This window comes from Arachis duranensis, chromosome 9 (assembly GCF_000817695.3).
Source record: "Arachis duranensis cultivar V14167 chromosome 9, aradu.V14167.gnm2.J7QH, whole genome shotgun sequence".
Taxonomy (NCBI): Eukaryota; Viridiplantae; Streptophyta; class Magnoliopsida; order Fabales; family Fabaceae; genus Arachis; species Arachis duranensis.
In genome coordinates this window covers 34,296,176-34,321,477 of record NC_029780.3, presented here as the reverse complement: position 1 = coordinate 34,321,477, position 25,302 = coordinate 34,296,176, and the positions used below count along the sequence as shown (strand labels likewise).

General features: G+C 35.5%; 1 protein-coding gene, 1 long non-coding RNA gene and 2 pseudogenes across 3 annotated transcripts; 2 read left to right on the top strand and 2 right to left on the bottom strand.

Moving 5' to 3' along the window:
- Nucleotides 1-554: 554 nt before the first annotated feature.
- LOC107465377 (uncharacterized) lies at nt 555-5,254 on the bottom strand. Of its 2 annotated transcripts, none has more exons than XR_008002579.1 (4): nt 4,703-5,254; nt 2,294-3,035; nt 2,091-2,178; nt 555-1,976 (listed from the first exon to the last, which is right to left on the bottom strand). It is a non-coding gene; the product is annotated as an uncharacterized LOC107465377 (long non-coding RNA). The 2 variants fall into 2 exon arrangements; XR_008002580.1 differs by lacking the exon at nt 4,703-5,254 and adding an exon at nt 3,364-3,596.
- Nucleotides 5,255-13,258: 8,004 nt separating this feature from the next.
- On the top strand, nt 13,259-15,349 carry LOC127741540 (disease resistance protein RML1B-like; annotated as a pseudogene).
- Nucleotides 15,350-17,937: 2,588 nt separating this feature from the next.
- Nucleotides 17,938-19,089, bottom strand: LOC107465376 (disease resistance protein RUN1-like; annotated as a pseudogene).
- A 2,899-nt stretch (nt 19,090-21,988) lies between these two features.
- LOC107465375 (disease resistance protein Roq1-like) lies at nt 21,989-23,790 on the top strand. The gene is made up of 3 exons (XM_016084353.1): nt 21,989-22,380; nt 22,449-22,581; nt 22,684-23,790. The coding sequence occupies exons 1-3, from the start codon at nt 21,989-21,991 to the stop codon at nt 23,788-23,790; spliced, it is 1,632 nt and encodes a 543-aa protein (XP_015939839.1).
- Nucleotides 23,791-25,302: the final 1,512 nt, after the last annotated feature.

Genomic DNA, 25,302 nt, shown 5'->3' with positions numbered 1-25,302 from the left:
AAACTTTTCAAAAAAAAATTGGAACTATTATTTAATGGACTTAAACAAATTATCATTATATCAAAGTCACCAAAAAAAAACAAATTATCATTAATTTTAGGGTAAAAAACTAAAATAAGCTATGGTAGGTTTAATATTACACGAATAAGCCAACAGAAAAATTGATTCAGCAATCAACCAACGTGCATAACTATATAATTCAAATCACCACAATTCGAACTCAATTTGAATGTAGTTCGAATTAGTGCAATTCGAACTACTCACACCCACGCATGCAACGTAATTCGAATTGATACAATTCGAATTAGCTTCATATAATTCGAATCATGCTGATTCGAATTAGCATGAGGTTGTAGCACTATATAATTCGAATCTCACTGATTCGAACTATGCACGTTTCGCCACTAGTAGTAATTCGAATTGGGATATTTCGAATTACACATTGGTGAATTCGAATTGTGCTAGTTCGAATTAGTGAGGATGTTCACATTTTGTATTGTTGGTTCACCATAGAGGTCTAGAAATTAAATGCATACATGTGGGGGACAATAAGATAGTTACTGAAAGTAGCATTGAAAGGCCGTTTTCAAAGTACAACATCATGATAAAGTTCTAACGAACCGAAACATAAATAGTCAAAGTACAATAACAAAGTTCGCTAAAATACAACAATGAACATGAAAAAAAGCCATACAAGATACAACAATCATCTAAAAAGATGTGAACCGGTGAAGCAACAACGGGGTACCCGTGTCCTCTGACCACTCCGGATAAGCGGCTCCTCGTCCTCAATCTCATCATCCTCGTCGTCCAGGGCAGGCTGTGCATGTGGCCTAGGCTGGACGGAGGCCCCAGACGGCCTGGCACCTGAATGTGACGCAGCAGTATAGGCGAAAGGAGGAGTACCACCCAATGTAAAAGGGTCAGCAGCTGGCATCGTAGGAGGCTCGTTAAGATCGACAGCTAAAGGTGCAGGCGTGCCGGAACTCTGACCACGCCGACGGGCCGCATCATCCTCCTGCATGATGGCAGTAAGCTCATCTAGAAAGTGTGAACCGCTGTATGCCGCATCAAGCCCGTCAGCTGCCAGGAAGTCTGAAAACATGGAACCCGGGCTAACCCAAGGCGTACTCTCCTGAAGTGTCTAATCATCGGCAGGGACACCAACGAAGTAATCGCCTAGTGGGCCTGAGCAACTCCACCGTCACCCTGATCTGTGCCGTCACCCATATCGGAGCCGTACCACTCACCTCCATGCCCTACATGATGGGGACTAACACCCCCTACTGCAGCATGCCCTCCAGCATCCCTACCAGATCGTCGTTGTCGTCGTGACCATGATGTCCGTGATCGTCGGCCGCAGCACGCCCTCTCTGTCTGCCTCCGGGCCTCGTCGTCGTCCTCCAGGGTGGCCGTCCCCATCACCCTCCTCCATAGCCTGATCCAGCCACCTCCACTCGCGCTGGCTCTGACGTGTTCCCACACGAGCTCTCCTCTCGACCCGACGCCTATCCGGGACGTCGTCAGCACGATACATGTCGGGAACTCGCCCAGGACCCCTCTGCGACGTCTCCACAGGAATAGGAACGGCTCTCGGATCACCCAAATACATCTCTGGTGACAGAAACCTCTTTCCATGCCGACTCCACCACTGCAGGTAATCATGTGATGGTCCAGGGTCTGCAACAACATCAAACCGAAGAACGTGGTCGGCACGGCTCTCCCAATGAAGATGCCATATCTGAAGAGCCGACGGAAACCAACGATCACCCCCTCTCCCGTCCTTCGACATTAGAAAGTCGATGTTTAAGGCGGGATGTGGACGGGGTTGGACTCCGCCGAACTGCGGTAAAACCATATCTATCTGATGTCACTCTATCACGGCAAAGTATATCAGTGATGTCACAGATCGCCACATCGCCGTATGCCGAGGCTCCAACACCTCCGGATGCACAACCTGCAATACCTCGGGAGTGCTATAGGGCATCCAGATAAATTGCAGAAAGATTCCATCATTTTTCTGTTCAATCCATGATCTAAAGTCATAAAGTTTAATTAATTAAATAAACATTGCCGGTTAGTATACTCACATTGGTGGCCTATAACATGTCTAGCCTTAGTCTCCAGTTCTGCACTCTAGGTCCCTTCTCGCCACCGGGAGGGTTGTAACCTGACCACCTACATCTCACATTGGTGTTACAGCTAATTAAAAGTGTGACAGATTTGTATAACATAAGAAGCGAACATGTAATCAACTATTTTAAATTGAAATAGAAAGGTCTACGTACGGTACCTCGAGGCCAAGGGCCAGCTGCACGTATCATACCCAGCCGGCCTAAACCTAGAAAAGCGCCAGAAGATCCAGGACTGAAGTAACTGAAGTGAGCCCGCTAACTTTACCACATGTCTGTTCGCCACTCAGCACATGCACCGGTACAACTATGCTAGTGCTGCAGACCCCAGCTGTAGGTACCCATCTCCTCAAGCCTAGCAACGTATGGAAGCCATCTGATGTGAATGCGGTTGCCGGACTTGTCGACAAACAGCTGAGTACCCAACAATATCATGATATATGCACGAGCAAAGCGCCGCACAGTCTCCTCATCGGCTCCCACGGGGCACTCCCCAAAAGTCTCCTGGAACCAAGTGCAGTTTACAGCGAACTTTTGAACTTGGCTCGGAGGAGGAATCACTCCAAGCAACTCCTAGAACCACACCCAGGCAGGACGGCCACCCTCGATGTATACATGAAAATCTGTAAGGCAACCAGTGACATAGCGTCCGTCCACTGACAATCCCAACTGGTATGCCACATCCTGAAGTGTGATCGTGCACTCTCCGAACGGCATGTAGAAGTTGTGCGTCTCCGGATGCCACCGCTCGACGAATGCACTAACAAGGGGCTCATCTAATCAGAACCATCTATCGTTCAGTCTAGCAAGATAGTGTAATCCGGCCATCTGTAGGTACGAAACGTATCTCTCATCCAGTGGCATGCCCTGCTGTCGCCGCATGCTCGAGATGCAACGCTGGGGCTGCCAAAACCATGACCGCATACAAAAGCAATATAATAAACCACATAGAAAAGCCATATAATAAACCACATACAAAAGTAATATAATAAACCACTACCGAAAGCGCATTTAAATCCACTTACATAAACCGCATACAGTACCGCTACAACATGCAAAACCACTGAACATAAACCACTACCAATACCACATGCAAAGCCAGTAACAGAAACCGCTAAACTAAACCGCCTATCAAACCACAAACGAAACCACTTCAACAAACCACATGCAATACCACCAACAAAAACCACGTGCTGCATCACAAAAATAACCAACCAAAAAAAATACCAACCTCCTCGTTGATGACCCCGGCAATATGAGCCACTCCATCCAACCGATATAGTCTACATGGATCGTCCTCCATCAGCTAAATACTCTGCTCCAGCCTTTATCGGAGCGAAACTGGGTCATTTTTTCTAGGATTTGGTGGGGTCTGAGAGTGGGAAAGTGGTTCGAATGGGGTGGATTCGAACTCCTTTTATAGAAAAATCTTGTGTAATTCGAAATACCCCAATTCGAATTACTACTAGTGGCGAAACGTGCATAGTTCGAATAAGTGAGATTTGAATTATATAATATTGCAACCTCATGCTAATTCGAATCAGCATGATTCGAATTATATGAAGCTAATTCGAATTGCATCAATTCGAATTACGTTGCATGCGTGGGTGTGAGTAATTCGAATTGCACTAATTCAAACTACATTCAAATTGAGTTCGAATCGTGGTGATTCGAATTATATAGTTATGCACGTTGGTTGATTGCTGAATCAATTTTTTCATTGACTTATTCGTATAATATTAAACCTACCATGGCTTATTTTGGTTTTTTACCCTTACTTTTATGAACTTAAAACAAACATAGTATTTTCATATAGTATAGGGTCCAAAAACCAAGAGAAACAAAACAAGCTAGACATTTTCGTATTTATAATCAAACTTTAAAAGTAATGTAATTAAATTTTGCAAATAATATAATTAAACTTAATTTACATTTATAATAAAATATATATAGTATTTTGAAACTAAAGAAAACTATAATTTTTAAGGGCCAAAACAAAAATATTTATCATGTGTACATGTATGTGCCTTTGATACAACTATATTTATCAGTATATTAATAGGTATTATTTACTCTTTTATTTATTAAATATGTATAAAAATTTTAGTTGAGATTATAAGTAATTTATAATTTAAGTATGACATGTTGAATTCAAGTCTTGTAAATAGCAAAATAAATATTTTTTATAGATTTTATTTTAAGAAAAAATTGTTCACTAACTTTTGTTATATTTCGATTATATATAGTATAAAAGTATACAGAAAAATAAAAAAGAAATTAATTAAAGCAGATTTTTTTATTATTTTAATATAAGATAATTAAAATTTTAAAAAACTTTTCTCCTTAGCAAGGGTTTTATTGCTGTATCTGTAGGAACTTGTTAATTAGCTAACCTAACCAAGACACTTTCTAATTACTAAACTTGATCACATGATGAATAATACAAATTTATTAAAATAACTTCTTTTTTTTTAAATGCATGGTGTAAGACAATATAGGCAACATTAATAATCTCAGGTAAATAATAATAATAATTGGAGCATTTTTCATATATAAACTTAGTAACTTACGCATAGTTTGTGGAGTGCTATCCAGAAATATTAGCTGATTTCTTGAGAGCGTCTCTCCAGTTGCTTATCTTGTCTCTGTTGGATTCACTCTCTGCAAGATCTCTTTTGTATTTTGCAAACGCCTTCTCAAAACTCCCATTTTGGTTCTGTATATCTGACGGATCTGTTCTATAAAAAACGGGTATAACAACCTGACCGTGATATTCCCTCCATTGAAGAATCTTGACGAGCTCTTCCAAGCGCGTAATTTTCTGAGAAAACCACGATCGATATTAGCGAGCTCTCGATCGCTTTCTCGAGTGCTGGCCAGACTTCATCTCCTCTCCGGAGAAGACAATCCATGTATGCTCGGATTGTCTTGTTTGCCAGAAGGTTAAACAGATAGACAGTGAAAGTTTTGCGGGTGTCCTCACGTCTGAAGCTAATGAATACATCGTACTTTGTTGTACAGAAAGACGACGACATATTATCGAATTACAACTCTAACTATTATTGAGATTATTATTGCAGAGAGTAAATATAACATAAAACATATATCACGCTCTTCTAGCTTCCTGTATCGGCTTTTAGATCTCTTTGGATTGTATTAGGAGAAAATGTTTTGATTGCGTCTTATTCTTATATATATGGTCAACGATTGCTCAGTCTCTAAATCCAACGAACTATTATACTACCAAGTACCAACTTGATACTAAACAATCACAAAATTAAAGTTGTCTTAATATGAAGATTATTAATTTTTTTAATAGAAAATATTGATTAATATTAATATATATTAAAATTAGTTGCTAACAAAAAATATATATTAAAATATAAATATATATAAAAAATTAATAATATATATATAACTAATTTTGATCTACAAATAATATTTTTTTAATTTTATATGCACAATTTTCATATACATCTCATATATTTTTTATTTTGGTATTCAAAATGTACAAAATAATAATACAAATTAAACATCATTTTCCTTTCTTGTTAAATATTACGAGGAGAAAAAATAATATGAATTAAGTCCATTCCTTAAATCTGCTGCATCTAATTTTCTAGTCATCCTATGACACTGGAAGAAGGAAATTGCTGTCAACCAACTAATTGAAAAATGAAAAAAAAAGAATAAAAATATTAAAAAATGCAAGCGGTTGAATGAGTTATGCAGCGAGCAAAGCACACGGCATGTGTTGTGCAGTGCAGCATAACAATGATGTATTAGGTTGGTCAACTCCAATATTGTAATTGTTCTGGCAAGGATATCGCGAGCTATAACTTGTTACCACTCTGAGATGAATGCTTTGACAATTGACACTTTTCTTAACAGCAAGAATGCTTTGACAATTGACACTTTTCTTAACAGCAAGAATGATGATTTTCGGAGCTTCAAAATCTTAAAGTAATAAATTTATGGGTCTCTTATTTTATAAGTTTTTATTTTTATTTTTTAATGTAAAATTAATTTCATACACCTCACACTTGCAACATGAACGTAATATTATGAATACCATTGCCAAAGAAAATGAAACGGCCACTGTTAGCATTAAATTAAGGAAAGACTGGAAGATCACTCATGTATGTCACCTATTCAAATCATACTCATTAGTGCCATGCGATTTATAAGCAAATCTCCAGCCACCAAGTACAAGAAATTTACCTTATATATGGCTACACTTTTTATTAATTAGTTATGCTTATAAAGTATAGCCTTTTCTAATAATAGGGTATGCTTGGACTGCCTTTCAAGTTTCATCAAGTTTCATGTATATTTTTTTTGGTGTACTTTTCATTTTAATGGTATATATAAAAAGTAAATTACCATATATATCCATGAAAGATACAGACGCTAATAAATACGCTAATAAATGTATCAATTAAATAAAAAACAATTATTATACCCATAAAAAATGAGTTCCTAATGATAGAAATACCTAAACCCTACAAAAAACCCCAAATTTCCCACCTTTCAACTGCCACCATCATCCTCTCTCTTAATTTAACAATTAATACAATTTTAACAAGAATTAACTAATAAACTAAAAAATTAACTAATCATTCAATGATCCAATCAATCAAAAAAAGGAAACAGAGTACAATACAGTAGTACAGAAATACAGGTTATGATGCATGTACATTGATATAGATATAGGATACAGCACGACATGGGACACATCGACACACAAATTTTAAAAGTTTATAAGACACGGGGACACATGCATACATTTTTTATATTAAAATGTAAATTAATTTTTTAATTATTTTTAATGTCTTATTTTAATTATATAAAGTATTAAGAATAAGGTTGGACACACCGACACGTGATGATATTTAGGTGTGTACAAACATGTCCGAGAAAGAATTTTTTATTTTTTATTTAGACATGGTTGAACACGGCAGACACGCGTGTTAGACGAGTGTCGATAAGTGTCGTGTCCGAAATGTTTCCGACATGCTGACATAACAACTCATTAAAGTGTCCGTATATCATAAACATAGCCAATCATTCAATGATTCAAATTTAAAAATCAATGAAGAATAGAGAAAATAATTACCAGAATCCAAATAAAAAATCAATATAAACGGAGTTTTAACCAAATTTTTACCATAATTTTAAATTTTTAATAAAGATTACAAGGTTAACCAATGAACTAAATCAACTAAATTAACACCGTTTTAACAAAGATTAACCAGTGAACTAAAAAATTAACTAATCATTATGATTCAATCAATCAAAAACAAGGAAATAGAGTACAATACAGCACATAAACACATTCAATGGTTCAAATTTAAAAATCAATGAAAAACAAAGAATAGAGGAAACAAGACCAGAATTCCCAAAAAATCAAAATAAATAGAGTTTTAACAACATTTTTAGCATAATTTTTAATTTTTAATAAAGATTAATAAGGTTAATAGTGAACTAAATCAATTAAATCAGCACAGTTTTAATAAAGATAAACCAATGAACTAAAAAAATAAAGTAATTATTCAAGGATTCAATTAATCAAAAACAAAAAAATTGAGTACAATATAGCATAAGAATAGAGTTAATCATTCAATGATTCAAATTAAAAAAATCAACAAAGAACATTGCACAAAAAAAATGAAGATCAGAATCCCAAAGAAAATCAATGTTCTAGCAAAATCTAAAAAAAAAATCATTGAATCAATGTTCCAAGCAATGAATGAAGAACAAAGAATGAAAAATAAAAAAAATGTGCCTTCGTTCTGCGCAGTTTGAGCAGAGAGGCAGAAGCACGGCAGAGACAAAGATTAGGCGCGAGCAGGACGATGGATGGCGGCAGAAACACGGTTGGAAAAATGAAGAGCAGACGGCGAATGATGTGCTTGAGTAAGAAGTTGCGCTTAGTGAATGAGGAGAGGAGTTGGAGACTTCGACCACGACTTCTAGACCAGGACGGTTGTGTCTGAGCGCGACGAACGGTGACTGTGAAGACCAGCAACTAAAGACAAGCTCGAGAAAGATGCACAGTTTATTAAATGAGGAAAAAGCGCAGAGCCACGAATGACCAGACGAAAACACGGTGATGTCTGAGCTCAATCAACAGCGGCGCTGAGTGAGACCTTTGTGGCGGAGGGGGAATAACCTAGGGTTTGTGTTGGGAGGGTGGGGATATATCTAAATGAGGAGAAGGAGAAGTGAAGAAGAAGACGACTTTCTTTTTTTTTTTTAAGAAAATGCAAAACAGTACCATTTTAACAGAACCGGTCTTATATCGGTTCGATTCGACTTATCGATTCTCACTCAGTTCAACGGTATTTGAACAATTTTATAATCGGCAATTTTAAATGTTGAGCCAAATCGCAAAGAGATTCGGTTCATGGTTGGATTAGTCCGTCTAGACAGTCTAGTCAGATTTTCAAAAACATAATTATATGAAATCAATATGTGTAAAAAGTTGGTAGCGTAATTTTTTAGAATTTAACTATCTTAGTGCATATTTTAATAGCGTAATAATAGAAATTTTTTAAGTTTTTGATATGCTCACTATATTGAAAATATAAAAGAATTTATTTTTTTAAATAATTTTTAATAAATTATTTTTTATGATATTCTTAAAATGTGCCTTGAACAAATGATAGCAAGATCTAATATTTTATTAGGAACAAAGTCATCCTCTTGATACGCAGACATTGTTTCAAAATGAACGACTGCTAATAGTTTCTTGTAACACATAGCCTCAAACCATATGGACAAAGTTTCGTATGAAGCTTTCCAACCTCCAAAAATTGACTCCACTGCCATCTACTTTGCTAATCATGCTTTGCAATAACTTATGGTGTAGTTAAATTTCGACTGTACTTCTGCAATCACTGATTTCACCTTTATAGATGGGTCAATTTCTACCAATGGCTTTATTTCTTTTGCAATTATGTTGGAATCTAGTTTCGAATGATCTTGAGAAATGGTGGCCCTAGTACAGGTGTGACTACCAGTGTACCTCCTTATTTTCCAACAGTACTTCTTGGACATTTTGCTAACTCTGATAAGCCAATCACAACCTGCGTCATATTGGGTACATTTAGCATAGAATGTCATTAGTTCTGACTCATGCACCCAATAATCTACACCTCTACGGATGGTATAATCTTTCACCGCCTTAATCACTGTCTCCCTAGAATTAAATTTCATTCTCACAGTGAATTCACCATTCGTCATAACAGGAAGTTCTGCTGCAATCACGCCACAAAATTTATGTTTTGATAAATAATTCTTAAATACGTGTTTTAATAATAAAATTTATCTATCTATGATCCGTAAATCAAGAATAAATCATTCAAAAATTAATAAATTAATAAAATTGGACCGTCCGATTTGTGAGAATACAGAAATTGGACTGAGAGATTTGTGAAATCGGACCGAAGAATTTGTGAGAGTACAGAAATTGGACCGAGGGATTTGTGAAATCGGATCGAGGAATTTGTGAGAGTACATAAATCGGACCGAGGGATTTCTGTTAAAAAAAATTAAAAAGTTTGAAGTATAAAAATCGGACCATCTGATTTGTGTATCTTCCACACTTTTAAAAAACACCAAAAATTACAATGTTAAGATATATCACTACTTTTACTTCCATATATATAAAAAAGAGCCCATACATGTTTACTTGATAAATAATAATTAAACAGGTAGTAATTGCATGCATGAAATTAGTAGGTCCGATTTTTTTGCATAAAAAAAATTTCTTTCAAACTTGAAATTGATGGGTCCAATTTTTTTGCAAAAAAAAAATGTATGAAATTGGTGGATCCAGGGACGGACTTACGGGGGCGAGTGGAGGCCTCGGTCCCCAACTTTTTTTAAAAAAAATTAATAGTAATAAGTTATTAAGTATGATTTAATTTTTTAAAATTGTATTTAGTATTTAGTCTAGTATAAATAAAAGTTTAGTCCAATCTAAATATTAATGATTTCTAATATCTAAAAAATAAGTAATAATATTAAAAAAATTTGAAAAAGATATTATTACTAATATTTTTTAATTAAACAAAAACGAAGTGGATTCTTTTTCTTCTTGTGATCGTCCTTCTTGATTCATTTGATATTAATTCTCGTTGTTTCAACTGGTATAACTCAAAGATCTTTTTCAGCTATGAATATTGTGAAAAAAATTCAGAAACAAGATGAAAGATAAATTTTTTGTTAATTGTCTTTTAATTATATTAAAAAAATTGCTAAAAATTTTGACACAGATTCTATTATCAATAAATTTTATTATACGAAAAATCGACCACTTCGTTAGTAAAAAGTACATATATTTTTTATACTTTAAAATATATTCTCTATCAATATATTTTTATAATACATCTTACGTTATATAATTTTTACATAATTTTTAATATCATATATGTTATTGACCCCCATAATAATATTTTTGGATCCGTTCCTGGGTGGATCCGATTTTTTAACAAAAAACTGTTTGTCCAGCACAAATCGGACGATTTAATTTGTGTTCGTCTCTCTCCAAAAAAAAAATCAAACTGTCCAATTTTTTTAAGTGTACAATGTGTACAATAGGCTAAATCTTTAGTACAATATGAACATCATCCATACTATTCAGAATAACCATCCGAGTTTTGGAGTTCACAAAGGATTGAACTGTTGATTTTTCAAATCTAAAACTCTAATACCATATTATGAAACCGGCAAGGAAAAGGTAATGCTAATAATTATATCTCTAATATTGAATAAACATTCATTGTACACATTGTACAAAATTTCTATTGGCTCTCTGTACTTTCTCTATCAAAAAAATTAGCCTAAAATTTTGTATAAATTAATGGTTTTTAATCCAAATACCTAGTATACTTTTTGTGCAAGTAACCATTTTGGAGCAAATTTAGTGGGAACAATCACTTTTGTCTTCTCCAATACAACTTTTTCCCTCACCGAAAACAAAAGGAAATACTGTGTGTTGACTAAACCTAATCTGGAACCTTCCTGGTAACTTCGTTGCCGATAGCAAAATTAAAAAGAAGTTATTTCATTGATTTCTATTGCTAACGCTCCTTCTGATTACAAACTCCAAACGCAGAAAGAAAAGTTCAGAACATGGAGAATTACGACGTGAAGTTTCTCTGCAGCTATGGCAGCGAGATCCACCACCGCCCCAACGACAAGAAGATCTCCTACGTCGGCGGCCGCAACAAGCTCCACTACGTTAACCGTGGAATCGACTTCACCGCCATGCTCGCGGAACTCTCCGCCCTCTTTGACGCCGCCAGTGACATCCACTTTAAGTATCAGCTCCCCGGCGATGACTTCGACGCCCTAATATCCGTCACCAGTGACAACGGCCGAAACAGCCTGATGCTTGAGTATGATAACCTCTACAGAGATTTCCCTAAAACCGCTCAGATGAGATTATTCATCTTCCCTGGTAACGGTCCTGATTCTGCGTCCACCCAACCTTTCCCAGCTAAACTGAAATCAAAAGTCAACGGCGGTGCTGTTGTTCCTCCGCAAATTACGCCGATGAAGTTCTAAGATCTGCCACCGATTAACAATTTTAATACCTCATACCGGGTGTTGGATTCAGATCCAAAAGTGAATCGAACGGTCGAAGATTCTAGTTCTTCCTGTTTGACTAGTCCGTTACCTGCTTTACAGTATGATGTTTTCATCAGTTTCAGAGGTGAGGATACACGCACAAGCTTCACTTCCCATCTTTTCAAAGCCCTGTCCCGAAAGCAGATAGTTACAAACACTGATGACTTGCTTCACGAAGGAGATTCGATCACGACCTTCCTCCTCAGAGCAATTGAAGAGTCTTACCTTTTGCTTGTTGTATTCTCAGAGAACTACGCAACCTCAAAGTGGTGCTTGCAAGAACTGGTTAAAATAATGGAGTGCAAGAAAGAATTTGGACGGCTTGTTATACCTGTCTTCTACAACGTTGATCCATCACATGTAAGGTACCAGCTAGGAAGTTACAGTGAAGCATTTAAAAAACACTTGCAGAATAACAAGAAGGCGGAGGTTCAGAAGTGGAGGGAAGCTCTCACTGCAGCAGCAAATTTAGAAGGCTTGGACTCCCTTTCTTATAGATAAGTATGCGTTTATTGAGTTAAGGAACCCCTTTTGTTCAATTTTGTTGATGATCGTGTTACACTGCTCCTAATGTTATGTCTTGACCCCCCCTCTTCTTTCCTCTTCCTTCATATTGTAGGGACGAAATTGAATTCATTCAGAATATTGTCAAAGATGTTTTGCAGAAGCTGATTGACCATTACCCACCCAATGATAGTAAAAGTCTCGTTGGCATTAGTGAAAATCTTGAAAAGGTAGAATCACTATTAAGTGAATATGTTGAAGTCAGAATGATTGGAATTTATGGCATAGGGGGTATAGAAAAAACAACTATAGCAAGACTTATATTTGAGAAATATTCTTATACGTTTGAAGGCTCCTGCTTCTTAGAAAATGTACGGGAAAGATCAGGAAATTATGGACTAGCTGAGTTACGTCGTCGACTTTATTTGGAGCTCTTACAGGGAAAATTTTGGCAAAATAACACAGGAAAATCCACTTTTGTTGAGGACAGGGTAAGAAAACAAAGAAATTTCATAGTTCTTGATGACGTGAGTAGTTTAGAGCAATTAGATTACCTGGTTCAGAAGCTTCAATGGTGTGGCGCAGGTAGTAAGATCATTATCACAGCTAGAGACAAAAATGTGCTGGTTCCAACGGTTGAAACAATATATGAGATGAAGATATTAGATTCTCATGAATCATTTAAACTGTTTAGTTTGAATGCATTCAATGAAGACTATCCACAAATTGGATACGAGGAGCTATCATGGAAAGCGGTTGGCTGTTGCAAAGGCATCCTACTAGCCTTAATAGCATTGGGTTCTTTTCTTCATTCAAAAAGTAAAACTGAATGGCATAGTGCATTGCAAAAGCTTGAGAAGACATCAGATCCATAAATTCAGAATATTTTAAGATTAAGTTATGATGGATTAGATGATGAGGCAAAACAAATTTTTCTAGACATCACATTTTTTTTAAGGGAGAGCTTGTAGAATACGTAGTTAATCTGTTAGACAGTTGTGGCTTGTATGCAGCTATTGGCATGAGATCCCTTCTTGATAGAGCTTTAATAGCTATATCTCATAATTGTGTGCGGATGCATGACTTGATCCAAGAATTAGGTTGGGATATCGTTTGTCAACAATCTAGTGGAAATCCTGAAAATCGTAGCCACTTGTGGGATTCTAATGATATTCGGGATGTTTTGGGAAACAACAAAGTAAGCCACACACTCTTTTCTGGGAGAAAATTTGTTAGAACAGAGATATAGTTTAGTTGAATTCCTAGAGGCAATGTTTTGATATTACTTGATTTCATTTGATTTAATTCATTTCTTTTTCTTTTTGTTTATCAGGGAACTGATTCTATTGAAAGCATAGTGTTTGATATGTCTCAAATAGTAGATCTACAGTTGAATGCTGATACATTCAAAAAGATGCCTAAGTTAAGATTTCTCAAATTATATATCCCATCAAAAAGTGATGGCAGATTAAATAAACTGCAGCTTCCCGTAGGACTAAAGCCATTTCCTTCTAAATTAAGATACTTGGAGTGGGATGCCTACCCTTTGCCATCTCTGCCATTGAATTTTTGTCCTGAGAAGCTTGTTACTCTTCGCATCCGGAATAGTAAACTTAAAAGACTTTGGGATGGGGTTCAGGTTTGTACACAATGCATGTTTTGTCATTTGTTTGATGGATGGGTGTGATTTTTTAACCCCATATTTTGGTTTACCATTTTGGTTTTTCCATTTGCATTATTGCAGAATCTTGTTAATTTAGAGGAAGTAGATCTAACAGATTCCCAAAAGTTGGTGGAGCTTCCGGATTTCTCCAAGACAGATAATCTCAAAAGTGTACATCTGTCTGGCTGTCGAAGTTTGCGTCATGTCCATCCATCTCTTTTATCACTTGGAAAACTTGAACTTTTAAATCTTCTGAACTGTGCAAAACTTGAGATGCTTGAAACTAAGATGCATTCAAAATCTCTTAAGCACCTCTATATCAAGAGCCGCACAAGTTTATCCTATGTCAGTCACTTTTCATCTTTACGGAAATTACTTCTAGATGGAAGCCCTGTGGAGACATTGCCGGTGAGCATCAAGCACCTTACGGAGCTGAAAACACTGTCTCTAAAAGGGTGTAAGATGCTTTAACATTTGCCAGAGCTTCCATCATCCATTCGTCATTTGACTGCTTTAGACTGCATAATGCTGCAAAATGTGACATTCAGTTCAAATATTCCTAGACTACAAGAAGAAAAATGCATAAACATCTCGTTCCATAATTGCATGAAGTTGGATGTGGCGAATTGTATTTATTGGTACCTTAAAGATATAAGAAAACTTGCTTACGTGTGTGAATCCAGAAGAGGAGAAAAAGGAGTAGTTCAGAGAAGTGATTTCTTCAAGATTTGTTACCCCGACTACAGAGTACCAAAGTAGTTCATGCATCGGACAAAGGGTATTTCATAACTTTTGAAGTTTCTTCACCTTCCAGTTATGGTTTTACTTCCCTTCTCTGCGTTGTTATCCCTAAGTATAGTTTAGATTATGAACTTGATATTAAATGCCGTTGCTACTTGGAAGATGGTAGTAACATGCACAAATATTCATTTGGCATATTATTTCTAAATCACATTCCGGCAGAAGGGTGTTCTGATCATGTTTATATGGCATATAATTATGGAGGCATCTTTGATGTAATCAAGCTGGACAGATTGAATAATAAGATTGCGTCTTCTGGGCAAAACCCAAAAGTCACATTTGAATTCTTTGTCAGCAGTGGCGATACTGGAAGTAAACAAGATGATAACTTGTTGATCAAAGAGTGTGGTGTCTATCCACTAAATGACTCCAATTTTAGAACTGAATAGACGCTACTATTTTGGAGTTGGGCATGAAAAACAAGGCATTGGGATGCTGGATTTTGTAGCACATGGAACCATGAGGTTGGAGTTGGAAGCTCCCGGGCCCCAGCTAAAACTCGTGTACAGTTGTCTTTTTTTTCTCTTGAATTTTTATCATTCATGTTTGCCTTGCTTTCTCTTGTTACCTTAGGTTAATTTCTAATTCCATAAAGAAAATCTTGCTTTCATGAATTCCTTGACAAAATCTTACAAATGAGAATAAAAGGTATAAAACTGTTAGATTTTTCATAATTGAAACTGAAAAAACAAAAGTTTTTTTGAACCAAATATGTTCATTACTATGTTTTATAAGGGGAGTAATCGTGCATTTGAATTATACTATAATTTGGTTTAAGAAAAAGTTAATGAATTTCATTTCTATCTGTTTTATGAATCTAAAATCAAATAAATTTGATATTTAATGATAATATTATTTTTTTTATTTTATCTTATGGATCACAATTGTATTCTTACTAAATAGGAGATAAGTGAAAGAAAAATAGAAGGAAGAGAAGTTGTAAAACACCCTTTATAAATTACACATAAAAATCTGCAATTTTTCTTTCATTCCTTCTATTTTCTTCCATTTTTTCTCCAACCAAACATAACTTAAAAGGACCTATTTTAAGCTTTTCATATATTTGATTTCTGTTGAGAAGTTTTTGATATTTTTAATGTATTGAATATATAAAATTTTTTTAAAGAGTATATTATTGTCCTTAGAAATCTTTTAACTAAATCATTAAATTAATTATTTTTGGTACTATTTATTTCAGGTTAGTCACATGAAAGTTTAGTGATTTATTTAAATGTCTGTATAATTTTTTTCTTTTCTAACATTTTCCCCCCTCCAGATTTGCTCTTGGCTCTATCTAGAAGTGCACGCTACCGCCAATGGTGGCGGTGGCGGTGGCAATGGTGTGTGGATAGGACAGGGTCAAATTTGGAAAGAGAGAGCTGAATAATGGTTGACAATTTAATTAGATGGACAAAATTGAAATACTTTGGAAATGTTGAGGGAATTACTTTAATAATTTGAGGCCAGTTATACGGTACAGATACATACAAATCACAGGATATGTTGACAAGTGGCAAGCCGTTGGTTGTTGGAAATAGGTTTGGCAGAGCTCTGTAAGCTTGTCTGCCTTGTTAGTTGGAGGGGAGAGCCAGCTAATGGAAACAGTGAATAACGGATCTAATTATTTTTTTTGTTTTTGATTCAATATAAGGGGCCAATTTGAGAGATGGCCAATTGGATTTACAGAGCTAGGCTGTACCGTTTGTTTATTATTTTTGGTCATGGTGGGTGGACTCTTTTAATCTGTATGGCCTTATATGTCTTCTATTTTGTTTATGGGTGTGACCAAACACTGCAGTTATGGAATTGAATGTTCTAGTTTCATACTCCATAGTATTTTGCTTCTATCATGACAAAGCATGGAATTCATTCTTCACACTTATTATGAATATGTCCCTATACGTAATCTCTAACCATATGGACATGTCTAATTTATATGTCCAAAAATGATAAAGAAAGTGATATTGTCACTTTTCTATTTTGTGATTTTTCTATTTTTTTCTATTTTTGTTATTTAATTTTCTATAATGGTAGACGAAGCTTTTCATTGTGAGGATAATTTCATAAGAATATATTAGATAAGTGATATTATTAATTAAAGAATAATAATATACACTTCCAAATTATAAAAACCTTTGATATAGATGAACTCTTAAGCCTTAAGCAAAATTGCTGGATTGTTACTTTCAAATTTCAATTTTATTATTTTACAAGACATGTTTCTTTTGTAAAGTTGTCCTTATTTTCTAGGTTTTGGGTATATTTTTCTTGTTATTGATCTTAGCTTCTTACAGTTACTTGGTCTTTAGTAAAAGAAGGTTTCTGCCATCAATTGCTGGATAGTTTTTAGAGAGGTGAAAGATAAAAAAGAATGCAGATTTAGTTGCATTTGGACATTATTCGAGACAGAAATACAAAAATAAATGATACAAAAACTCATTTAGTTATAAAAACAGAAACAAACACACAATTGCTTTGTTGCCAATCATAACATAATGCTGCAACATTGAACGTGTGTGAATGCCATCAGAAATTATAGATAGAGCAGCAAAAAAAACAAGCATTTAATCATAAATGAACTATGATCAAGTTGACTAATTTCCCATTTTGCATTTCCATAGGGTTGCCCAAGAAAACTGGGATTATATAGTTAAAATAATGAAACAAAAACATGCAATGTATACACAAGCCTTTTCATTGCACTAAATCTGACAATCTATCAGTTAGAAAGATTGAGATAAGAGCTTCACGCATTCACTCTGGCACCTCCTAAGATTTTGATAAATAAACACTTTTGAGATTATCTGCCTTGGAGAAATCCGGAAGCTCCACCAACTTTTGGGAATCTGTTAGATCTACTTTCTCTAAATTAACAAGATTCTGCAATAATGCAAATGAAAAAACCAAAATGGTAAACCATAATATGGGGTTAAAAAATCACACCCATCCATCAAACAAATGACCAAACATGCATTGTGTACAAACCTGAACCACATCCCAAAGTCTTTTAAGTTTACTGTTCCAAATGCGAAGAGTAACAAGCTTCTCAGGACAAAAATTCAATGGAGAGATGGCAAAGGGTAGGCATCCCACTCCAAGTATCTTAATTTAGAAGGAAATGACTTTAGTCCTATGGGAAGTTGCAGTTTATTTAATCTGCCATCACTTTCCGATGGGATATATAATTTGAGAAATCTTAACTTAAGGCATCTTTTTGAATGTATCAGCATTCAACTGTAGATCTGCTATTTGAGACATATCAAACACTATGCTTTCAATAGAATCAGTTCCCTGATAAACAAAAAGAAAAAGAAATGAATTAAATCAAATGAAATCATGTAATATCAAAACATTGCCTCTAGAAATTCAACTAAACTATATCTCTGTTCTAACAAATTTTCTCCCAGAAAAGAGTGTGCGGCTTACTTTGTTGTTTCCTAAAACATCCCGAATATCATTAGAATCCCACAAGTGGCTACGATTTTCAGGATTTTCACTAGATTGTTGACAAACGATATCCCAACCTAATTCTTGGATCAAGTCATGCATCCGCACACAATTATGAGATATAGCTATTAAAGCTCTATCAAAAAAGGATCTCATGCCAATAGCTGCATACAAGCCACAACTGTCTAACAGATTAACTACGTATTCTACAAGCTCTCCCTTAAAAAAATGCGATGTCTAGAAAAATTTGTTTTGCCTCATCATTTAATCCATCATAACTCAATCTTAAAATATTCTGAATTTCTGGAGCTGGTGTCTTCTCAAGCTTTTTCAATGCACTATGCCATTCAGTTTTACTCTTTGAATGAAGAAAAGAACCCAATGCTATTAAGGCTAGTGGGATGCCTTTGCAACAGCCAACCGCTTTCCATGATAGCTCCTCGTATCCAATTTGTGGATAGTCTTCATTGAATGCATTCATACTAAACAGTTTAAATGATTCATGAGAATCTAATATCTTCATCTCATATATTGTTTCAACCGTTGGAACCAGCACATTTTTGTCTCTAGCTGTGATATCTTACTACCTGCGCCACACCATTGAAGCTTCTGAACCAGGTAATCTAATTGCTCTAAACTAATCACGTCATCAAGAACTATGAAATTTCTTTGTTTGCTTACCCTGTCCTCAACAAAAGTGGATTTTCCTGTGTTATTTTGCCAAAATTTTCCCTGTAAGAGCTCCAAATAAAGTCGATGACATAACTCAGTTAGTCCATAGTTTCCTGATCTTTCCCGTACATTTTTTAAGAAGCAGGAGCCTTCAAACGTATAAGAATATTTCTCAAATATAAGTATTGCTAGAGTTATTTTTTCTATACCCCCTATGCCACAAATTCCAATCATTCTGACTTCAACATATTCACTTAATAGTGATTCTACCTTTTCAAGATTTTCACTAATGCCAACGAGACTTTTACTATCATTGGGTGGGTAATGGTCAATCAGCTTCTGCAAAACATCTTTGACAATATTCTAAATGAATTCAATTTCGTCCCTACAATATGAAAGAAGAGGAAAGGGGAGGGGGGTCAAGACATAACATTAGGAGCAGTGTAACACGATCGTCAACAAAATTGAACAAAAAGGGGTTCCTTAACTCAATAAAGGAATACTTACCTATAAGAACGGGAGTCCAAGCCTTCTAAATTAGCTGCTGCAGTGAGAGCTTCCCTCCACTTCTGAACATCCGCCTTCTTGTTATTCTGCAAGTGTTTTTTAAACGCTTCACTGTAACTTCCTAGCTGATACCTTACATGTGATGGATCAACGTTGTAGAAGACAGGTATAACAAGCCGTCCAAATTCTTTCTTGCACTCCATTATTTTAGCCAGTTCTTGCAAGCACCACTTTGAGGATGCGTAGTTCTCTGAGAATACAACAAGCAAAAGGCAAGACTCTTCAATTGCTCTGAGGAGGAGGGACGTGATCGAATCTCCTTCGTGAAGCAAGTCATCAGTGTATGTAACTATCAGCTTTCGGGACAGGGCTTTGAAAAGATGGGAAGTGAAGCTTGCGTGTGTATCATCACCTCTAAAGCTGATGAAAACATCATACTGTAAATCAGGTAACAAACTATTCAAACAGGAAGAACCGGAATCTTCAATCGGTCGATTCACTTTTGGATCCGAATCCAACACCCGGTCTAAGGTATTAAAATTGTTAACCGGTGGCAGATCTTGGAACTTCACCGGCATAATTTGCGGAGGAACAACAGCACCGTTGTTGACTTTGGATTTCAGTTTAGCTGGGAAAGGTTGGGTGGACGCAGAATCAGGACCGTTACCAGGGAAGATGAATAATCTCATCCGAGCGGTTTTAGGGGAATCTCTGTAGAGGTTATCATACTCAAGCATCAGGCTGTTTAGGCCGCTGTCGCTGGTGACGGATATTAGGGCGTCAAAGTCATCGCTGGGGAGCTGATACTTGAAGTGGATGTCACCGGCTGCGTCAAAGAGGGCGGAGAGTTCGGTGAGCATGGCGGTGAAGTCGATTCCACGGTTAACGTAGTGGAGCTTGTTGTGGCCGTCGACGTAGGAGATCTTCTTGTCGTTGGGGCGGTGGTGGATCTCGCCACCATAGCTGCAGAGAAACTTCACGTCGTAATTCTCCATGTTCTGAACTTTTCTTTCTGCGTTTGGAGTTTGTAATCAGAAGAAGCGTTAGCAATGGAAATCGATGAAATAACTTCTTTTTAATTTCGCTATAGGCAACGAAGTTACCAGGAAGGTTCCAGATTAGGTTTAGTCAACACACAGTATTTCCTTTTGTTTTCGGTGAGGGGAAAAGCTGTATTGGAAAAGACAAAAGTGATTGTTCCCACTAAATTTGCTCCAAAATGGTTACTTGCACAAAAAATATACTAGGTATTTAGATTAAAAACCATTAATTTATACAAAATTTTAGGCTAATTTTTTTGATAGAGAAAGTATAGGGAGCCAATAGAAATTTTGTACAATGTGTACAATGAATGTTTATTCAGTATTAGAGATATAATCATTAGCATTACCTTTTCCTTGCCGGTTTCATAATATGGTATTAGAGTTTTAGATTTGAAAAGTCAACAGTTCAATCCTTGGTGAACTCCAAAACCCGAATGGTTATTCTAAATAGTATGGATGATGTTCATATTGGACTAAAGATTTAGCCTATTGTACACATTGTACACTTAAAAAAATTGGACAGTCTGATTTTTTTTTGAGAGAGAAGAACACAAATTAAATGGTTCGATTTGTGCTGGACAAATAGTTTTTTGTTAAAAAATCGGATCCACCCAGGAACGGATCCAAAAATATTATTATGGGGTCAATAACATATATGATATTAAAAATTATGTAAAAATTATATAATGTAAGATGTATTATAAAAATATATTGATAGAGAATATATTTTAAAGTATAAAAAATATATGTACTTTTTACTAACGAAGTGGTCGATTCTTCGTATAATAAAATTTATTGATAATAGAATCTGTGTCAAAATTTTTAGCAATTTTCTTTTTAATATAATTAAAAGACAATTAACAAAAAATTTATCTTTCATCTTGTTTCTGATTTATTTTTCACAATATTCATAGCTAAAAAATATCTTTGAGTTATAGCAGTTGAAACAGCGAGAATTAATACCAAATGAATCAAGAAGGACGATCACAAGAAGAAAAAGAATCCACTTTGTTTTTGTTTAATTAAAAAATATTAGTAATAATATCTTTTTCAGATTTTTTTAATATTATTACGTATTTTTTAGATATTAGAAATCATTAATATTTAGGTTGGACTAAACTTTTATTTATACTAGACTAAATACTAAATACATTTTTAAAAAATTAAATCATACTTAATAACTTATTACTATTAATTTTTTTTAAAAAGTTGGGGGCGAGGCCTCCACTCGCCCCCCTAAGTCCGTCCCTGAATCCACCAATTTCATAAATTTTTTTTTTGCAAAAAAATTGGACCCATCAATTTCAAGTTTGAAAGAAATTTTTTTTTGTGCAAAAAAATCGGACTTACTAATTTCATAATTTTTTTTACAATTACTTTTACTTCTCTATAAGATCTTTTAAAAGAAGATAACTCGAAAAAAGATCTTTTCTTACAAGCTCACCCAAAAAAGCCCAAAATCCTTTCCTCATTATGACCATGTTTGCTATGCGGAAAATGCAAAAGAATATACGCCTCAAAGGCTTCTCTTGGAGCTATTGAGGGAACGAATTACCACTGATGCAGCAGGATTTGTCAACAGTATGAGCAGCCTTAGCAATAAGGAAGTTCTTATTATCCTCGACAATGTGAAGGATTCTGATCAACCATTGTTAGAAGCAGTTTGCCAAGGGTACAAGAGCCACAGTCGAGAAAGTAAACTTATTATAACAACAACACATAAGCATTTGCTTGAAAACAGAGTTGATTGGATATTTGAGGTCAAACAATGGGACGACTCAAAATCTATAGAGCTTCCTAGCCTGAAAGCATTCGAGGAAAGCATCCCTGCAAAGCCTTATGAGATTCTAGTGAATAAGGTTGTTAAGTATGCCGGGGGAATTCCTTTAGCTCTGAACCAAGTTTTTATGCTAAGTTACTTGTTGAGATTCGCATGCCGCACAGCCATGTCAAGAAACTCTGGGAGGAAAAGCAGGTAAAGATATAAACATACATACTCATGAGTCATGATCAGGTTTCTTTTTGTTAAATTCATATTTGAAGATTTTCCATTCTGATGACTCAGTACTTTGTGCAATTGGAACAGGAACTTAATAATTTAGAAGGGATCGACTTAAGAGAATGCAAAGAGTTAGAAGAGCTTCCAGATTTGTCTGAGGCTAAAAGACTCAGATGGGTGAGTCTCTCCGGTTGTGAGACTTTGCCTATTCTTCATTCATTTGTTTTTTCCTCCAACACACTTGTTTCTTTGATCTTGGATAGGTGTACAAATTTGCAGTGTGTTAAGGCCGAAAGGCATTTGAATTCTCTGCAGCACGTAAGTGTCAAAGGCTGCTCAAATCTCAGAATTTGTGTATCGTCAGATTTAATTGAAAAATTGGATTTGAGCAACACAAAGGTTGAAAAGCTGGACAAATCAATTGGGAAATTACTAAAGGTTGAATGCCTCATTCTAGAAGGTTCAAGAGTTAAGCATATTCCAAAGGAGCTATCAGCCTTAAAATTGCTTAAGAAGTTGAAGCATTTATACAGTGGACTAGAAATTGACAAGCATCAGCTGCAAGGCCTATTTAACGGCTTATCATCTCTACAAATACTACATTTGAAGGATTGTAGTCACTTGTTTGAATTCCCTGACAACATTGATTCTTTATCGAAATTGCGCAAATTAAGGCTAGATGGAAGCAATGTGACCTGGTTGCCTGCAACCATCAAGTGTCTTCAAGAGCTGGAAATTTTGTCCCTAAATAATTGCAAGTTTCTTGAGACACTGCCAGAGCTTCCATCCTCTATCAAGGAGTTCTCTGCTGATAACTGCATCTCATTGGAGTCTGTATCATCTCTAAACACTCTGGCAACAAAGATGGTGGGAAAGACGAAATGCATCTCCTTCAATAATAGCTTGAAATTGTTGGCTGGACACACATTGCATTCGATCATGGAAAGCATCCATTCAACAATGGTGAGTGCTGTATCTAGCAATGTCACGGTAAGAAGCTATACAATTGATGTCCATAGCTACAATTACAATAGTGTGGAGGTCTGTTTGCCAGGAGACACAATCCCGAAGCAATTTGCATATAAAACGGAGAAATCCTCCTCCATAACAATTGAACTCCCTAAATCTCCTTCCAATTTTCTTGGCTTTATCTATTCAGTTGTTCTTTCACCGCGTCATGGAAGGGAGAAGCACGGTGCCAAAATCCAATGCGAATACAACTTTGCAGGAGGCAAGAATTCTTCGTGGGAGGACATAACTATAAGTGAATTGAACTCATATCATGTATATATATGGTATGATCCATTCTTCACTGACAAAATTCTCGGACAATATGGGCCAAGTTTTCATCTTAAGTTCAGTGTTGCAACTGACACGGGAAATTGATGACTCCATTATTATTAAAGAGTGTGGTGTCCACATCATAAATGAATTAGAATTGGAGAGATTTTTACTGAAATCAGATAAGAAGAAAAAAGACATGGAGAAGGAATCATCAGTGCAGCATTTACACTTTCATCCACCACATGGATCTCAAGATCACAGCCATGTCCAGACTCCACCTCAAGACAAGAAGAAAGAAAGATTTGATGAGAAGCAGAGCAATGACATCGAAAACCAGAAATCAAAGCGAAAAAGAGAAATGAAATGAATGAACAATCATCTTTTGATCGGAAAATCGGTAAGTAACCAAATTGCAATAAAATTCACCTCACAAATCTCATACAATTATGCTTTTACAGTAATAAATTAGTTCCGTTTTCACACAAATTGTCAAATCATTGTACATAAACTGTATTAAGGTGAATGGTTATTTACTACAATTTGGTCAGTTTTGCAATTAGTTAAAAGTACGGATAATGTAAAATTTTTGCAATTATATTATTTATTAGTCATTATAATTGACATTTTCAGAAGAGAAGATGGAATCCGCTCCCAATGAAAACAAGACTAGTGGTGGAAAAAGTGATGAGGAGAACATAGTAAGTAAAAAATTTTCTATGTCTGACATTAACTTTTATATACTGACACTCTGACAGTATAAAATAATTATATTATCAGTCAATAAAATTAGAAAAAATAGTTGTATATTGTCATAGTTGTTTACCTTCTTATAATATTATTGGTAGAGGCTGGAAGTGTTTTATAATCCGGAGTTCTTAGAGAAGTATTGAAAAAGCTTTGTTGACTTCAATCCATCTTACTCAAAACATGCCATAATTACAAACATAGTCATAATTATTTTACCGCTATTTTAAAATTACGTTGTGCAGATCAAAGACAAAGGAATTGAAGAAACACCAACTGAACCTGATGCTGCATTGCCTCTATGTATTGATTCAGTTAAAAACAATGTGTTCCAAGACATTTCAAATGAAAATTATTATGATCAGCCAGATAAGATGGAAGAGGCCAAACATTTGGAAGAAAAACTACAAGAAGTTAATCATAACGTCCATGATATGACTGCTGATGAACCATACAAAGAAAAGCAAGGGGAACCAATGGATCTTGAAACATTTGAATGTCAAGACCACACTAGCAATGTAGAACAAACAGAAAAGATGAATGCTACCCAACTCTCTCTAAAATAAATGTAAGTTATCTTTCATGATGTGTTAAATTTTAATTGGTCTTAACCATAGTTGGGTTATTTTTGTAATTTATTATTTGATATGGTTAATGGTATAATTTCTTAAAATATCAAAATCTCACCCCCTTAATTAAAGCACCTTTCCACTCCTCAATTCTTTCTTCATCGCGTAGCTTCGGTCTTTCCAAGTATCGCCGTCGTCGTGACAAGAAGCGTCGTCGTCGTCATTACCGCACTCTTGCGCAATCTCTCTTTTTTTTCAATGCATCATTCCTTAATTATGTTGTTAAATTCCCGTCCTTCCT